The sequence below is a fragment of the Rhinoderma darwinii genome, chromosome 3 (assembly GCF_050947455.1).
Source record: "Rhinoderma darwinii isolate aRhiDar2 chromosome 3, aRhiDar2.hap1, whole genome shotgun sequence".
NCBI lineage: Eukaryota > Metazoa > Chordata > Amphibia > Anura > Rhinodermatidae > Rhinoderma > Rhinoderma darwinii.
In genome coordinates this window covers 186,435,386-186,452,451 of record NC_134689.1, presented here as the reverse complement: position 1 = coordinate 186,452,451, position 17,066 = coordinate 186,435,386, and the positions used below count along the sequence as shown (strand labels likewise).

Here is a 17,066-nt window from a genome sequence, read left to right as displayed (position 1 = left end):
TACACCAGTTGAATTTAAAATTTGCCCGGAGTGTTCATTTAAGACTATTTGCTTCATTTATTTTAGATGCATTTAGAGGACAGTAAAAGAAAACGGTTGCAACGGTGAAACTTCCCTTTGAATACCATGAGACAATTCCTTACAATTGTTTACTTACCCAGAGTCTTTTGGTTGTGAGTAATAAATGATTTAATGCTGTCGATTTCTGAAAATTGGTAAATTGTGTATCCCAGTTTTGTTAGAACCCACTTGTATAGGGGAAATTCTTCATTTGTAATGGATTGAAAAAAATGCAATATGACCCTTTCCTTAGGATTGGAAAATAAATTCTTCTTAAATCTGTCTTCATACTAAAAAAAAAAAGAAATATGCATATGTTATATATTTAAAAAAACTGATATATAATTACTTGACTATGCTGTAAATGATTACACCATTTTCCTGGCATACCCTCAATATTTCCATGCATACCGAGTTCAATTAAATGTAACCATAATGCTGACTGGACACAATTCATTAATTTGTAGGTATATTTAACTTTCATAATCCTGATTAAAAAATGAACATTTCTTACTGGACGCATGCAAATCTCATTCTCACATCTCACTACTGCACTTGTTTAGGTCCACTGCTCTCCTACTAGATGGATATCTACCTCAATCTATTTTCCCCTTATAGAGCTTATTTTTTATCTAGACAACATGTTCATTTCGTGATCCTTATTATGAATTGCCATAGCTAAATACAAAGCTAATAACACTATGTATAAAATATTTGCTTGCACTGCCGTCTTTGAAGATGCGTCCATAACACCCCGTACTGTCAACCCCTGTACACGCAGTGAACCATCAAGTAATAGTGAGTAAGGCAAGGTGTTGACAAAGCTACTGTAAAGGATCTGCCAGGCACAGCTTCAGGGTTAACTTCCCTAGGTAATCAGTCTTCACCTGAGTCTATCTCTCTGAGACTGACTCCAGCTTCCACCACTCAGGCTGGCAGGCTTAGGAGTGGGAGAGCCTATCGCAGCCTGGCCAGACTCAGCTAGCTCCCGCCCTCTGTCTATTTATACCTGCCTTTCCTTTTCCTCCTTGCTTGTGATTCTTTCCGTGTGGTTTCCTGGCCCAGCTACAGCTCCTAACAATTTGATCCTGCTCCATTCTGACCCTGGCTTTCTGACTACTCTTCTGCTCTGCGTTTGGTACCTCGTGCTCTCCTGGATTAACTTGGCTCGTTCACCACTCCGTTGCTCACGGTGTTGCCGTGGGCAACTGCCCCTTTCCCTTTGCTTTATATTCCCTTGTATGTTTTGTCTCGTGCACTTACTGAGCGTAGGGACCGCCGCCCAGTTGTACCCCGTCGCCTAGGGCGGGTCGTTGCAAGTAGGCAGGGACAGAGTGGCGGGTAGATTAGGGCTCACTTGTCCGTTTCCCTACCCCTATCATTACATAATCACAAGCCCATATACCTAGTCTACCCTGGTCCCTGACACTAATATGGACCCCCTTGAGACCCTGGCTCAGCAAATGCAGGGTCTCTCCCTACAGGTCCAGGCCCTGGCTCAGAAGGTCAACCAGCCTAAGGCTACCTTGGTAGTTCCCCTCACCTCAACTCCTGAACCCCACCTCAAGTTGCCCGACCGGTTCTCAGGGGACCGGAGGGCTTTTCTCTCCTTTCGGGAGAGTTGCAGGCTTTACTTTCGCTTAAAGCCCCACTCCTCAGGTTCTGAGAGCCAGCAAGTGGGTATAATTATGTCCCGGCTCCAGGACGGGCCCCAAGAATGGGCCTTCTCCTTGGCTCCTGACGCCCCTGAACTTTCCTCCGTTGATCTTTTCCTTTCTGCTCTCGGACTCATTTATGACGAGACTGACAAGACTGCCTTTGCCGAGAGTCAGCTGGTGACCTTACGTCAGGGTAAGAGACCTGTTGAGGAGTATTGTTCTGACTTTAGGAAGTGGTGTGTAGCTTCTCGGTGGAATGACCCTGCCTTAAGGTGCCAGTTTAGGTTGGGTCTGTCGAATGCCCTGAAAGACCTGCTAGTTAGCTATCCCTCTTCTGACTCCCTAGACTAGGTTATGGCTTTAGCGGTACGACTTGACCGACGTCTCAGGGAACGACAACGCGAACGTTTATGTGTTTTCTCCTCCGACTCCCCCATGATGCCTCCCGAGGTTCCGTTGCTTCGTTCTTCCCCGGAAGACTCAGAGGTACCTATGCAACTCGGGGCCTTCGTGTCCCCCCAATAACGTAGAGATTTCCGCAGGAAGAATGGTCTCTGCTTCTACTGTGGGGATGACAAGCATCAAGTGAACAACTGTCCTAAGCGTAAGAATGCAGCCGGAGAACTTCCGCGCCTAAGTGATCATCGGGGAGGTCACTTGGGCGCACAGGTATTTCCCGTAAATATGAAACGTAATAAGATCTTGCTTCCCTTTCAGGTCTCTTTTGGTGGTAGGTCTGCTACTGGCAGCGCCTTCGTGGATTCAGGGTCCTCTGCTAATATCATGTCTGTGGAATTTGCTATGTCTCTTGCTATGCCTTTGATTGATTTGCCTAAACCTGTCCCGGTAGTGGGTATCGACTCCACTCCTCTTGCTAATGGTTATTTTACACAGCATACCCCTGTTTTTGAACTCCTTGTTGGCTCCATGCATTTGGAGCAGTGCTCTGTACTGTTGATGCAGGGATTATCGTCCGATTTGGTTTTAGGCCTTCCCTGGTTGCAGTTGCATAATCCCACGTTTGACTGGAATACTGGGGATCTTACCAAATGGGGTAATGAATGCTTGACGTCATGTTTTTCTGTTAATTCTATTTCTCCCCCTGAGGAGGTGAAAACGCTACCTGAGTTTGTTCGGGACTTCGCTGATGTTTTCTCTAAGGAGGCCTCCGAAGTGTTACCTCCTCATAGAGAATACGATTGCGCTATCGAATTGGTACCAGGAGCTAAGCTTCCTAAGGGTAGGATATTTAATCTTTCTTGTCCCGAACGTGAAGCCATGAGAGAGTATATCCAGGAATGCCTGGCCAAGGGTTACATTCGCCCCTCTACTTCTCCGGTAGGTGCTGGCTTCTTCTTCGTAGGGAAGAAGGATGGTGGTCTTAGGCCATGCATTGACTACCGTAACTTGAATAAGGTCACTGTAAGGAACCAGTATCCCCTTCCTTTGATTCCTGATCTCTTTAATCAGGTTCAGGGGGCCCAATGGTTCTCTAAGTTTGATCTACGGGGGCCGTATAACCTTATCCGCATCAAAGAGGGGGATGAGTGGAAGACTGCGTTTAACACGCCCGAAGGTCATTTAGAATACCTCGTCATGCCCTTTGGGTTGTGTAATGCTCCCGCGGTCTTCCAGAATTTCATAAATGAGATTTTCAGAGATTACCTGGGGGTATTTCTTGTAGTGTACCTTGATGACATACTTCTGTTTTCCAAGGACTGGTCCTCCCACATTGAGAATGTCAGGAAGGTGCTCCAGATCCTTCGGGAAAACAAACTGTTTGCAAAAACCGAAAAATGTGTGTTTGGGGTACAGGAGATACCATTTTTGGGTCAAATCCTCACTCCTCATGAATTCCGCATGGACCCCGCCAAGGTTCAGGCTGTGGCAGAATGAGTCCAACCTGCCTCCCTGAAGGCGTTAGTGTTTTTTGGGGTTCGCTAATTATTACAGGAGATTCATTGCTAACTTCTCGGTCATCGCTAAGCCTCTTACGGACCTCACTCGCAAAGGTGCTGATCTCCTCCACTGGTCTCCAGAGGCTGTCCAGGCTTTTGAGGTCCTTAAGAAGTGCTTTATCTCGGCCCCGATGCTGGTTCAGCCCAACCAAATGGAGCCATTTATCGTGGAAGTTGACGCATCCGAGGTGGGAGTGGGGGCTGTCTTGTCCCAGGGTACCAGGTCCCTCACCCATCTCCGCCCCTGTGCCTACTTCTCCAGGAAGTTTTCGCCCACTGAGAGTAACTATGATATTGGCAACCGCGAACTCTTAGCCATTAAATGGGCATTTGAAGAGTGGCGGCACTTCCTGGAGGGGGCTAGGCACCAGGTAACGGTCCTTACCGACCACAAGAATCTGGTTTTCCTAGAATCTGCCCGGAGGCTAAACCCGAGACAAGCTCGATGGGCGCTATTTTTTTACCAGATTCAACTTTTTGGTTACCTATAGGGCTGGGTCTAAAAATATTAAGGCCGATGCACTGTCGCGTAGCTTCATGGCCAGCCCTCCTTCGGAGGAAGATCCTGCTTGTATTTTGCCTCCCGGTATAATCATTTCTTCTATTGATTCTGATTTAGTCTCTGAAATTGCAGCTGATCAAGGTTCAGCCCCCGGGAACCTTCCTGAGGACAAGCTGTTTGTTCCCCTGCAATACCGGCTAAGGGTACTTAGGAAAAATCATGACTCCGCACTATCTGGTCAACCAGGCATCCTGGGTACCAAGCACTTCATTGCCAAAAACTATTGGTGGCCTGGCTTGCCTAAAGATGTTAAGGCCTACGTCGCCGCTTGTGAGGTTTGTGCTAGGTCCAAGACTCCCAGGTCCCGACCAGCGGGCTTACTACGTTCGTTGCCCATTCCCCAGAGACCTTGGACACATATCTCCATGGATTTTATCACCGATTTGCCTCCATCCCAAGGCAAGTCGGTGGTGTGGGTGGTAGTAGACCGCTTCAGTAAGATGTGCCACTTTGTGCCCCTCAAGAAACTACCCAACGCCAAGACGTTAGCTACCTTGTTTGTCAAACACATCCTGCGTCTCCATGGGGTCCCTGTCAATATTGTTTCGGACAGAGGGGTACAATTTGTTTTTTTGTTTTGGAGAGCCTTCTGTAAGAAGTTGGAGATTGATCTGTCCTTCTCCTCTGCTTTCCATCCTGAAACCAATGGCCAAACTGAGAGGACTAATCAATCTCTAGAACAATATTTAAGGTGTTTTATCTCTGACTGTCAATATGATTGGGTCTAATTCATTCCCCTCGCTGAATTTTCCCTTAATAACCGGGTCAGTAACTCGTCAGGGGTCTCCCCCTTTTTCTGTAATTTTGGGTTTAATCCACGGTTCTCCTCCGTTTCACCTGGTAGTTCCAACAATCCCGAGGTAGAGGTCGTTCATCGGGAACTGTGCATAGTCTGGGCCCAGGTTCAGAAGAACCTAGAGGCGTCCCAGAGCGTACAAAAAACTCAGGCTGATAGAAAACGTTCTGCTAACCCCTTGTTTATGGTCGGGGATCTGGTGTGTTTATCATCTAGGAACTTGCGTCTTAAGGTCCCATCCAAGAAGTTTGCTCCCCGGTTTATTGGGCCGTATAAGGTCATTGAAGTCCTCAATCCTGTATCCTTCCGGCTGGAGTTACCCCCATCTTTTCGTATACACGACGTGTTTCATGCCTCCCTCCTTAAACGCTGCTCGCTGTCCTTGGCTCCCTCGAGGAAACCTCCTGTTCCCGCTCTCACCCATGAGGGGGTGGAATTCGAGGTGGCCAAGATTGTGGACAGCAAGATGGTCCAAGGCTCCCTCCAGTACCTGGTCCATTGGAGAGGATACAGGCCTGAGGAGAGGACTTGGGTACCCGCCCGGGATGTTCACGCTGGGGTATTGGTCAGGAAGTTCCACCTTCGTTTCCCCAGTAAACCAGGTCCGCTTAGAAAGGGTCCGGTGGTCCCTCATAAAAGGAGGGGTACTGTAAAGATCCGCCAGGCACAGCTTCAGGGTTAACTTCCTTAGGTAATCAGTCTTCACCTGAGTCTATCTCTCTGAGACTGACTCCAGCTTCCACGACTCAGGCTGGCAGGCTTAGGAGTGGGAGAGCCTATCGCAGCCTGGCCAGACTCAGCTAGCTCCCGCCCTCTGTCTATTTATACCTGCCTTTCCTTTTCCTCCTTGCTTGTGATTCTTTCCGTGTGGTTTCCTGGCCCAGCTACAGCTCCTAACAATTTGATCCTGCTCCATTCTGACCCTGGCTTTCTGACTACTCTTCTGCTCTGCGTTTGGTACCTCGTGCTCTCCTGGTTTGACTTGGCTCGTTCACCACTCTGTTGCTCACGGTGTTGTCGTGGGCAACTGCCCCTTTCCCTTTGCTGTATATTCCCTTGTATGTTTTGTCTCGTGCACTTACTGAGCGTAGGGACCGCCGCCCAATTGTACCCTGTCGCCTAGGGCGGGTCGTTGCAAGTAGGCAGGGACAGAGTGACGGGTAGATTAGGGCTCACTTGTCCGTTTCCCTACCCCTATCATTACAGCTACTTTCCTTTTTTGTAGATTATATCTGTATGTTAAATACTGTTTGAAATGTAAACAACCTTGCAAAATAAGAGTTTGTTTACACGGTCAAGATTTGCAATACGCACATTTGCCATGCATTTTCAGGGAAATCCGCAGCACAAATCTGATGCCAAAACGTTGAATTATGCCATGGATTTGCATGCAAATTTATACATGGATTAGTTTTATTAGGTTGAGAGAAATCCATGCACAAATTCAGACAGGATCCATAACATGTGAACATGCTCTAAGGGTCCTCTGACTTAGCACAACATGGGCAGTATAAACGAGCGCCAATAAACAAGACAGCTCGTTGATTGGAGCTCGATTGCTCCTTTCACAAGGAGCTATGTATGGGGACGAGCGAACATTACTACGATCGCTCGTTCCCATACATTTCTATCATGTCGGCAAGGTATTTCCCTGTTTACACATGAAGATGTGCTGTTGACAATGATAATATTTCTTGAAGACAGCCGATGAACGAGCCTTTGCTCGTTCATCGACTGATTGTTGCCCTGTTTACACTACTGTGAACGCTCATTTGCCCGATAATTGGCCTGTGTAAAAGGGTCTTAAGGGTAGGGACACACAGCATAAATACTGAGGATTTTCCGCAATGGATTTAATTGCGGAAAATTTGCAGCGTAGTACAGTAGCAGCAGAGTGGATGAAATTTGACCAAATCTCATCCACACAGAACGGAAAAAATATGCCAAAAAAACGGTAATAAATTGACCGGCGGTGCAGTTTTTTAATCCGCAGCATGTCAATTTATGCTTCGAAATTGCTGCTCTGCTGTTTCGGGTTTTCCCCATTGAATTCAGTGGAAGGTAAAACCAGTATCAAATAAGCAAATTTTGTGATTTTAGCTGTGATTCTGCCGCAAAAATAACAATTGCTTAAAAATAATAAAAATATTCATACTTCCAGCCCGGCTGTTATCATAACAATGCGACCCTCTGTTCTGACATCAGCCCGGCATCCTGCTGCAGCAGTCACATGGACTGCAGAGTCATCCCAGGAGGCCGGACTGTACTAAAAGCAGAGGGAAGCGTTGATGACAAAGGAGAATGGGATAAGTATGAACTTTTTTTTTTCCTAGCAATATTACCGCAGCAGATTTGGCACAAGAAAAACTGCACCACAATTTGGTGCGGGTTTCAGGCAGAATTCTGTGTGTCTTCCAGGATGGATACGCTGTGTATCCGCCCTGTGTGCACTTACTCTAAATGGAGCAACAGAACTTATAAAAAGCCTGGATGCTAAAATTGACTCACTGGGGCAGATTTACTAAGCATTAAAGAGGCTCTGTCACCAGATTTTGCAACCCCTATCTGCTATTGCAGCAGATAGGCGCTGCAATGTAGATTACAGTAACGTTTTTATTTTTTAAAAACGAGCATTTTTGGCCAAGTTATGACCATTTTTGTAGTTATGCAAATGAGGCTTGCAAAAGTACAAGTGGGTGTGTTTAAAAGTAAAAGTACAACTGGGCGTGTATTATGTGCGTACATCGGGGCGTTTTTAATACTTTTACTAGCTGGGCGCTCTGATGAGAAGTATCATCCACTTCTCTTCAGAACGCCCAGCTTCTGGCAGTGCAGACACAGCGTGTTCTCGAGAGATCACGCTGTGACATCACTCACAGGTCCTGCATCGTGTCAGACGAGCGAGAACACCGGCACCAGAGGCTTCAGTTGATTCTGCAGCAGCATCAGCGTTTGCAGGTAAGTAGCTACATCGACTTACCTGCTAACGCCGATGCTGCTGCAGAATCAACTGAAGCCTCTGGTGCCGGTGTCCTCGCTCGTCTGACACGATGCAGGACCTGTGAGTGACGTCACAGCGTGATCTCTCGAGAACACGCTGTGTCTGCACTGCCAGAAGCTGGGCGTTCTGAAGAGAAGTGGATGATACTTCTCATCAGAGCGCCCAGCTAGTAAAAGTATTAAAAACGCCCCGATGTACGCACATAATACACGCCCACTTGGACTTTTACTTTTAAACACACCCACTTGGACTTTTGCACGCCTCATTTGCATAACTACAAAAATGGCCATAACTTGGCCAAAAATGCTCGTTTTTTAAAAATAAAAACGTTACTGTAATCTACATTGCAGCGCCTATCTGCTGTAATAGCAGATAGGGGTTGCAAAATCTGGTGACAGAGCCTCTTTAACTTAGGCCAGTCAGTCTGAAGATGCGCCAAATTGATCACAGTGGCGACTACTGTATGATATATTAAGTGCATCTTGCTAGACATGCTAGGCACTTTTTTCTTCTTTCTACCAACTCTCGGTTGGAATGGTTTGTGTTTGGCGCACTTTAGCGTATTTTAAGCCATGCCCCTTCCCCACTAATCCACGCCCCTTTTCCTAGTGGCCAGTGAGGCACAAACATTTGTTCTTAAATTAGTCTAGATGCAGACACAGTAGTAAACCTGCCCCACTGTGTATTTCTGTATCCTAGAGTCCCATTCAACTAAGTCATCTTATGCATAACAATATTCATCTTGATTTTTATTTTTTTCGGCACTTGTCAATATCCCATTCATAATGCAAACATTGACAATGCTTTCCCTAGGGCGCCATTCAAGGCTGACAAAAATCCTTTTGCCATTTTTACAGCACCTTTTGTATTCCTGACATATAGTCAAGGCAATGTTATCATAATCTCATCCGACCCTTACGTGCTGTTTATATGTATCAAGATATGGTTGAGAAGAATATAATAAAACTCGTTTTGCATTGTTTGACCTTTTCATCTTCTTACACTTTAAGAATAACTTAGGAGTTTTTAAACAGGATCCATCACCTCTCCTGTCATGTCTATTTTAATACGTACTAGTATTTCCCATTAAATAACGATTCTGGAGCACCTTTTCTTAGAACTCTGCATTGTGCCATTCCTCTGTTATTACTCCTAGAAATGTAGGAATAAATTGAGAACTGGGTGATACCATTCCCCTTTTCAAAGAGGCATGTCGCTACAGTCTCATTCAGTTTGTGTAGTGGCACCGCCCCCCCCCCCCCCCCCACACACACAAACACTAACACCCAGTGGTCAATTTATTCCAGAATTGTTATTTTATGGGCAATATAATTTTTTACTAAAACATACGTGTCAGGGGAGATGACAGGTCTTCTGTGAACTAACTTTGGTTTGCTTCTAGATAGTAGATATACGGACAGAGCTGTCCTTTCAGTAACACACTATAACTTTCTCTTTCTGCTGTCATGAAAACACTTTTCCTTTATAGAACATTTGGATGAATTGTGATACAAGAACATTTATACAAATGAATGTATGCCGTTAGCAGACCACATACCTTCCTGTCAGCTCTCCTCGATCCTTACAGTATCAGTTAAAATAAATCTGACTATTTAAATTACAGACTTTTGTGTCAGGAAAATGCATGGGTCAAAACAATCTTTCAACCAACTATTTATTATAATGTTTGTCTTCCTAGCTAACATATACACAAGTGAAGGTAAAACACAAGTATACAGTTTAGTCCTCATTTACATGATGGTATTAAAATACTGTCAAAATAAAGTTTATCAAATAATTATGCCAGTCACTTTCTAGCTTAGAAAATTGTCAAATATTGGCGCATGCCATATTTGCACTAAAATGTACAACTTTCACTCCTCTTGATACTTTTGAAAAGTCTGATAAACGTATCATTCCTAATGACAGAAAATTACATAAATTGTTGTGAAAATTGCAGATTTGATTTTCTTGTCTTTAGGACTGGTACCGATGCGCCAAATTTATTAGAAGATAATGGAAGAAAAGTGAAAAAGGAAGGATCTTGTAAGGCGCTGCTACGTGGCTTATAGAAAGTACGGGAAATAGCAAACGGAATAATTAGAAATATATCTATTTATTATAAACAATGGTGGCTACGTGTTTCAACGCTGTGCCAGCGTCTTCCTCAGGCCATATATATCACGTACAATACAGCTTCTTATATATCATGGGGTATTTAAATTCAAAGGGAGAAAAAACCGCCAAGATGAGAAAAGGTCAAAGTGTTACCGTGACGTCATAAACGGCATTTACGGTGCAATTTAAAACAAGGCGATTTTCTTAAAAAAATAATAATGATGATGACAATCGTAATAATACATTGCATTATAGAATAATATATAAGAGATCTTGATAACAATAATATACATTAATTGTAAAACGGTTAGAGGAATGACCGGCCAACAAATCGATAAAAACATACATTATATAAATATCTATAAAACATGTTTGGTAAATAATCATAAATAACTTGCTTTAAAATGGAAACATAAGAATGGATACATCAGAAGAAACGGGGGGGGGGTGCCGCTGGTTGCCAGGTTACACAGGGGACGCTCACACGAACGCTTCAGCTGCTTCGTTCTAGCGATTGGTGGGGGTCTCAGTGCTCGGACCCCTACCAATCCAAACTTCTGACAAGTCACTATGACGAGAATTCGTACTTTCAAGCACTGTTGACCTCCAAAGCGGAGAATACAGACACTGTACGGCCTCCAATAGAGCATGCTGAATATTATCAATAACAATCTGCATATAGAAATACAGCCTTATATACATATGGTCATTAACGCAGAATTCAAGACCATTGCAATACAGAACTAATATTAATCCCAAGTACTGTCTTGTGAGGGATGCCTTCAAAGTTCAGGCTTCAGGTGAGGGATCTCCACAAGGGCTCTGTTCATATAAATAAAACGTAGAGAACAAGTAGAGCTCTACGCAATGTTTTTACAAAAGAAAAAAAAAACATCACTTTTTGGTGGCTTTATTCTTGCATTTTTTCAGCAAAAAAACTGAAGCCATATGTTAGCTCAAAATGAATGGGGAAGTATAAAATGCACTACAAACATAAGTGGCGATATTGCAAAATCACAGCACTGATGGGTTTGGCATTTTTTCAAGCATCTAGTGATGTTTTCTCCTATAGACCTCATAGTTCTTCTTTCCTCTGGAAAAAACAGAAGGGGCAATGTGTGTGGCTTTTTTATGGCATTTTTTGGTGTCGTTTTCTAAGACTCTATCATGTGTTGCAAAGAGGAATATTTGCATTACATAATCTTTGAACTACCTACATGATCTCCAATGTGGAAAACTCCACATAAAAAAAATACAGGTATTCAAACACAAGTTTTATTTTATGCATTTTTTTTTTTTGGGCTAAAAAAAGGTACACATAAAGTCTGTGTGAAGAAGCCTGAGTCCGGCCAACAGCTGAATTTTACATTTTTGCCTGACGTTAAACTTTAGGTAACTGGTCCTAAATTCTAGATTTGAGGAACATCCCAAGGCAAAATAAGGAAGTATTAGATATCTAATACAGGAGTAAGGAGGTGTATGTGTACAAAAGTAACTACGGTAATAAATAAACAATTTCAAAATCATGTTACATATAACAATTTGTTACAACATGGGGTTGGCAATTGATTTATTCATGTTCATAGTGAAAGATTACATAAGAATATAGCGTTTCTGGTTGTAGTTATGGGCAAAGTTTGTCCATTCACACAAAAATTCCTACTTTTTTTGCTGCCACTCCCAATATCTTTAGAAGCTCAGTAACCATGTACAGTATATGAACAATGACAATTGTAGCCCAGGACAGTTCATACTGAATAATACATTTTAAGAAATAATGTGTATCTTCTTCTGTAAGGGACAAGTGGAGTCAATAATAATATGTAGCTAAAGAAGTGGCACATATAAGTGGCCAAGCCCTTTAGTTAAACTTCACGTGTCCCAGCTTTAGCGGCAAAGTAACAAATTCTTCAAATCAGCATTCAGTTCGATAACTTAAATGTGTGTCCCAATGTTTTAACATGAAAATAAATTATATTAATTCACAATGCAGTACTTGCAGCTCAAACAATGTGATAATCCTTTCTGGTTCAGTATTTCTATACAACCAACTACCACTATCATATAAAATGTTACCACTGCTATCACAACTGCTGCTATTGCTACTACTGCTAATCTCCAATTTATAGTCTCCATACTATACAGATAATCGGCACCCAAAATTTACAGCACATTACAAATGATATGCTAGTGCTATAGAATAAATACATTTCATATCATTTTCATTTCCTTTGAACTAAGCTAAAATTTGAGTTATTCTGTCAGGCAGCAGCGATATTGAAGGCTAAAGTTGAGATAAATGGAATTCAAGCTCGATTTCTTCACTTTAACTTAGATGATTCGTGGGTTCAGAATAAAACTATAGCTTGAGCCTTTTGTATTGAAGATACATTTTACTATATTTTTTACCTATCATAGAAATTTAATAAATCACTTGTCCCAAAATGGTGGAAATGACTTCCAATTTTGTTCCAAGGCATTAAGTTCGGGAAAAAGCCTTGGACTATAAATGTTATTTATTTGAAGTATAAGGAAGAGCATAACACACAGCAAAAGTGATTTAAAGCTCAATAATTTCCAGTGACATGAAAGGAGACAATTAACTGCCTGTGCGCATATTGCTTTTATTAGAGCATGCTTTGGCATCCTATCTAAATGAGGTGTGAACAGTACAAGGAAACATTTTCACAGTGTCAGCAGCAAAATATCATTGCCATTTGTCTTGCTTGTTTGTATTAAACAATTTCAAGAGACTTCAAAATGTTGGTGCCTACACTCACAGCTTAGGCTTCATTCACATCTGCGCTAGGGTCCCGTTCCGACGTTCCGGGACCCTGACTGACACAAACGGAAACCAAAGGTTTCCATTTACATTGATTTCAATGGTGACGGATGCGGTGCCAATGGTTTCCGTTTGTCTCAATTGTGCAAGGGTTCCGATGTTTTGACGGAATCAATAGCGTAGTCGAATATGCTATTAATTCCGTCAAAACGACGGCAATCAATGATGATGGAAACCTTTGGTTTCCGTTTGTGTCAGTCAGGGTCCCGTTCCAACGGAAAGCTCCAACAGAAACGTCGGAACGGTACTCTAGCGCAGATGTGAACGAAACCTAACATAGTTAATTTAAAAAAATTATATTTATATATAAAAAAATATTTGCTTAAAGGTAATTCTGCCTTTCAGCTTTGTTATAAACTGTATGTCTGTTACACTAAATCCACTGTGTAAAAACATGCTGACTATACCTGTTACCTGCCATAGGTGGAAGGTGGCTACTAAGATTAGGGTACAGACAAAACACGATGTCACTACAAGGTGATCACGTAGTGAGACCAGGATTATGTTTATGAATATGGATTTAAACCATCTTGAAAGGACAGTTCTAAGTTCTATTGGTGTTCCACCCTAACAAACAGATGTATGTTGTATATGGGTATCTTCCAAACCATGCCAAGGCTTTAACCTTGTTAATGAATATTCATAGACTCTTTATATGGCTTTACAAATTGCTAAACAACTTTTACAAAATGTCAGTAAACCTCCTGTCCTACATGAAAAATTAATTATTCATGTTAAATAAAAAATAATTACTTGTAATATTTTATTTGATGTGACATGTCTATCATATGATCATTTATTTTGTAAAAATTAAAAATCAAGATACATTTAACAGATTTTCTGCACTCTTGCTTCGAATCACAGGTAAAACCAGTTGTTGATCATTGTAGGCATCATTCCAGTTTCTTTGACTCTGGACAAAAGCTGCAAACATACAGGAATAATACACTATATGACCAAAAGTATGTTGACACCTGACCATCACACCTATATCAACAACCATGGGCAATAATATGGAGCTGGGCCTCCTTTAGCATATGCACTCTTTTTGGATGCCTTTCCACTTGGAGTGTGTTTTTAGGAGTTTGTGCCCATTCAGTCAAAAGAGCCATTCTGAGGTCAGGCACTGATGTTGGATAAGAGGGTCTGGCTAACAATTGGTGTACCAATTCATACCAAAGGTGTTTAATAGGGTTGAGGTCAGGGCACTGTACAGACCAATCGAGTTAGTCCACACTTGTCAAACCATGTTTGTGTACAGGGGAACTGTCATGTTGGAACAGGGAAGGGCCTCACCAAACTATTCCCACAGAGTCGTAAGCATACAATTATCTACAATGTCTTTGCATGCTCTATCATTAACATCATCCTTCACTGGAAATAATGGGAGTAGACCAAACCCTAAAAAACAGCCCCAGACCATTATCCCTCCTCTACCATATTTCACAGTAGGCATCATGCATTCCAGCAGCTAGTCTTGTCCTGGCATTCACCAAACCCAGATATGTCCAATGGACTGCCAGATAGTGAAACGTGATTCCTCACTCCAGAGAGCACATTTCCACTCTTCCTGAGTCCAGTGGTGATATGCTGTACACCATTTCCGCTGGCACTTTGTGCATGGTGATATATAAATCAGCTCAGCTCTTCCTTCTCTGTAACAGGCTGATTGCATATTGGACATCATTTTTAGCATGACAGGTTCACTTTGATATATTGTGTATAACATCGGCTGTATCGGCACCAGAACCCTTGTCAAACATTATTTGCTCCGAATGTAACTTCCTACACCTCATAGTCTAGTAGATTCCTTGGCAATTCAGAAATAGATGGTGACATTGTTAGCACTGTGACAATCTCACTATGAGAAGACACAGCATGCCGTTTGCAAACAAATTAACCAGAAAAAGGATTTATGTGATTCGATAGAGAAATTTAACCTGATGGCAAATGGTTGTGAGAACCAAAATGTATATTTTAAACTAGCAAATAGATAGAAAAGTTATGTTTTCTTGGGAATAAAAACACTTTTTTTAACAGCCTAAAACTGTAAAATAATGTCTTCAATATACCTACTTTATACCTTTCCCACGGTTTTCGCACAATCTGTACAGTCACCAGAGACATCATCACGTCTGAAACGTACACAGAAAGTAGCAGAAGACTGAGCACACCAGTGATGTAGAAATTGTGGGAAAACCGGGATGCTAAGTTGAAAACGGTATTATTTTAAAGTTATAGGCTTATAAACTGCCTCAGAAAACCCTTAAAGTGTAGCTAAACGTTTAACAAACTTCTGACATGTCATAGTGACATGTCAGAAGTTTTGATTGGTGGGGGTCCGAGCACGGAGACCCCCACCAATCGCTAGAACAAAGCAGCTGAAGCACTCATGTGAGCGCTCAGCCGCTTCATGTCTGTTCGGCTTTTTTCCGGAAATTAATGTATTGGAGTACGAACTCAATAAAAAGTCTATGAGCCCGTACACCAATACATTTATTTCCGGAAAAAGCCAAACAGATACGAAGCGGCTGAGTGCTCACACGAATGTTTCAGCTGCTTCATTTTAGCGATCGGTGGGAGTCTCAGTGCTCGGACCCCCACCAATCAAAACGTTTAGCTACACTTTAAAGGATGGAATAAACAATACAAACATTGGAAAGTAGACAGTGGACGACTAGAAGAGTGTTATAGCTGGATGAATTTAGGCTTGAGCTATATGGATCGAGGAGGAGTGCTTGATGCCTTTTGTCTAGCATGACATGGAGTCTTTTTGAAGCTGGTAACATATTTGGGAGATTTTCAAACAGTGCAAACCACAAAATTAATGTACCATCAACCAGCAGCACAACAATCCAAACTATGCAAAAACTATTTGGTGAAGTAATAGTGCTGTGTGATGAAATGGCTGTCCTAATCTAGAGATCTTAACCCCTCCTGAGATCTTGTGGCATGATCTTCACAGTAAGGTCCTGAGAAATGTTCTACAAACTAGTCACGCCTCTAGGAAGAAATACAGGAGTCTTGGGTTGAAAATTTGCTGTGTTTGTGTGGTACACCATATTTAGTTCACATAAGACTGTCTGTTACTACCATAAAAAATACTTTAATGTACAAAAATGTTTCTGTGATTTCATATGGACTTGTCTCAAGTGGAGTATTAGTAGTCTGAAAAATGACACACAAATATGTACCAAATTTCTAAAAAGTATTGTAGATTTTGAGCTAGATCCAACAAGATTTGTAAGAACAAGGGCATGGATGTTCTGTACTTTATGTGATTTATTTATTATTTATAAATAGAAGAAATGTATTCTTTGATGGATAAAAGTGTTGGAAATGAATGACACGTAATAGCCCCCTGGAATCAGATACACTCTTCCAGAAGAACGTAGTTTTTTTGGTAAATGTCACCATCTCATACCTACATGAGACTTGATGGGACAACAGTTTACCTAATGCTTACCTAATCCTCTCTCCCTAAAGTTGGTCAATATCTATTTCCCCTGACTCCTCCATAAACATGCAGTTACTCAGCCAAGTGTGCATGTTTACTTAAATGGGGAGCAGAGAAGAAAGCCACCGTCAGACACCTGGTAACAGCTATCTTCCACGGGAACAAAGGATTGCGCATGTTGAACTCCAACTAAGACAATAGAATTAAAACATAGATTTATCTTAAAATATGTAAATGTATCATATATTATTACATTTATAGAGGAAAGTTTTTACTGTTTGGCCAATAAATAATATAACCAAATTGACTCATGCCTGGGACTAACTGGCTCCTCAACTCCTTATTGTACCATGATGTACATGTAAATCATGTTTTGCCTTAACTAATGGATTGTCTTAAGTAAAGGTTTCATGATGTACAGAGGATATAAAAAGTCTACACACCCCTGTTAAAATGCCAGGTTTTTCTCATGTCAAAAAATCAGTCCAAGATGAATCATTTCAGAACTTTTTCCACCATTAATGTGACCCATAATCTGTAGAATTCCATTGAAAAACAAACTGAAATAATTTAGAGGGGGGGGGGGTGGATAACAAAACTACAATAATGTGGTT

At 42.0% G+C, this 17,066-nt stretch overlaps 1 protein-coding gene across 1 annotated transcript in view; it reads right to left on the bottom strand.

Annotated features, from left to right (window-relative positions):
• The window catches only part of CPED1 (cadherin like and PC-esterase domain containing 1), a 328,476-nt gene that overhangs the window by 295,275 nt on the left and 16,135 nt on the right, over positions 1 to 17,066 (bottom strand). The window contains exon 2 of the mRNA XM_075857143.1: positions 158 to 350. Within this exon, the coding sequence (XP_075713258.1) occupies positions 158 to 350 (193 nt within the window). The remainder of the gene's footprint in view (positions 1 to 157; positions 351 to 17,066) is intronic.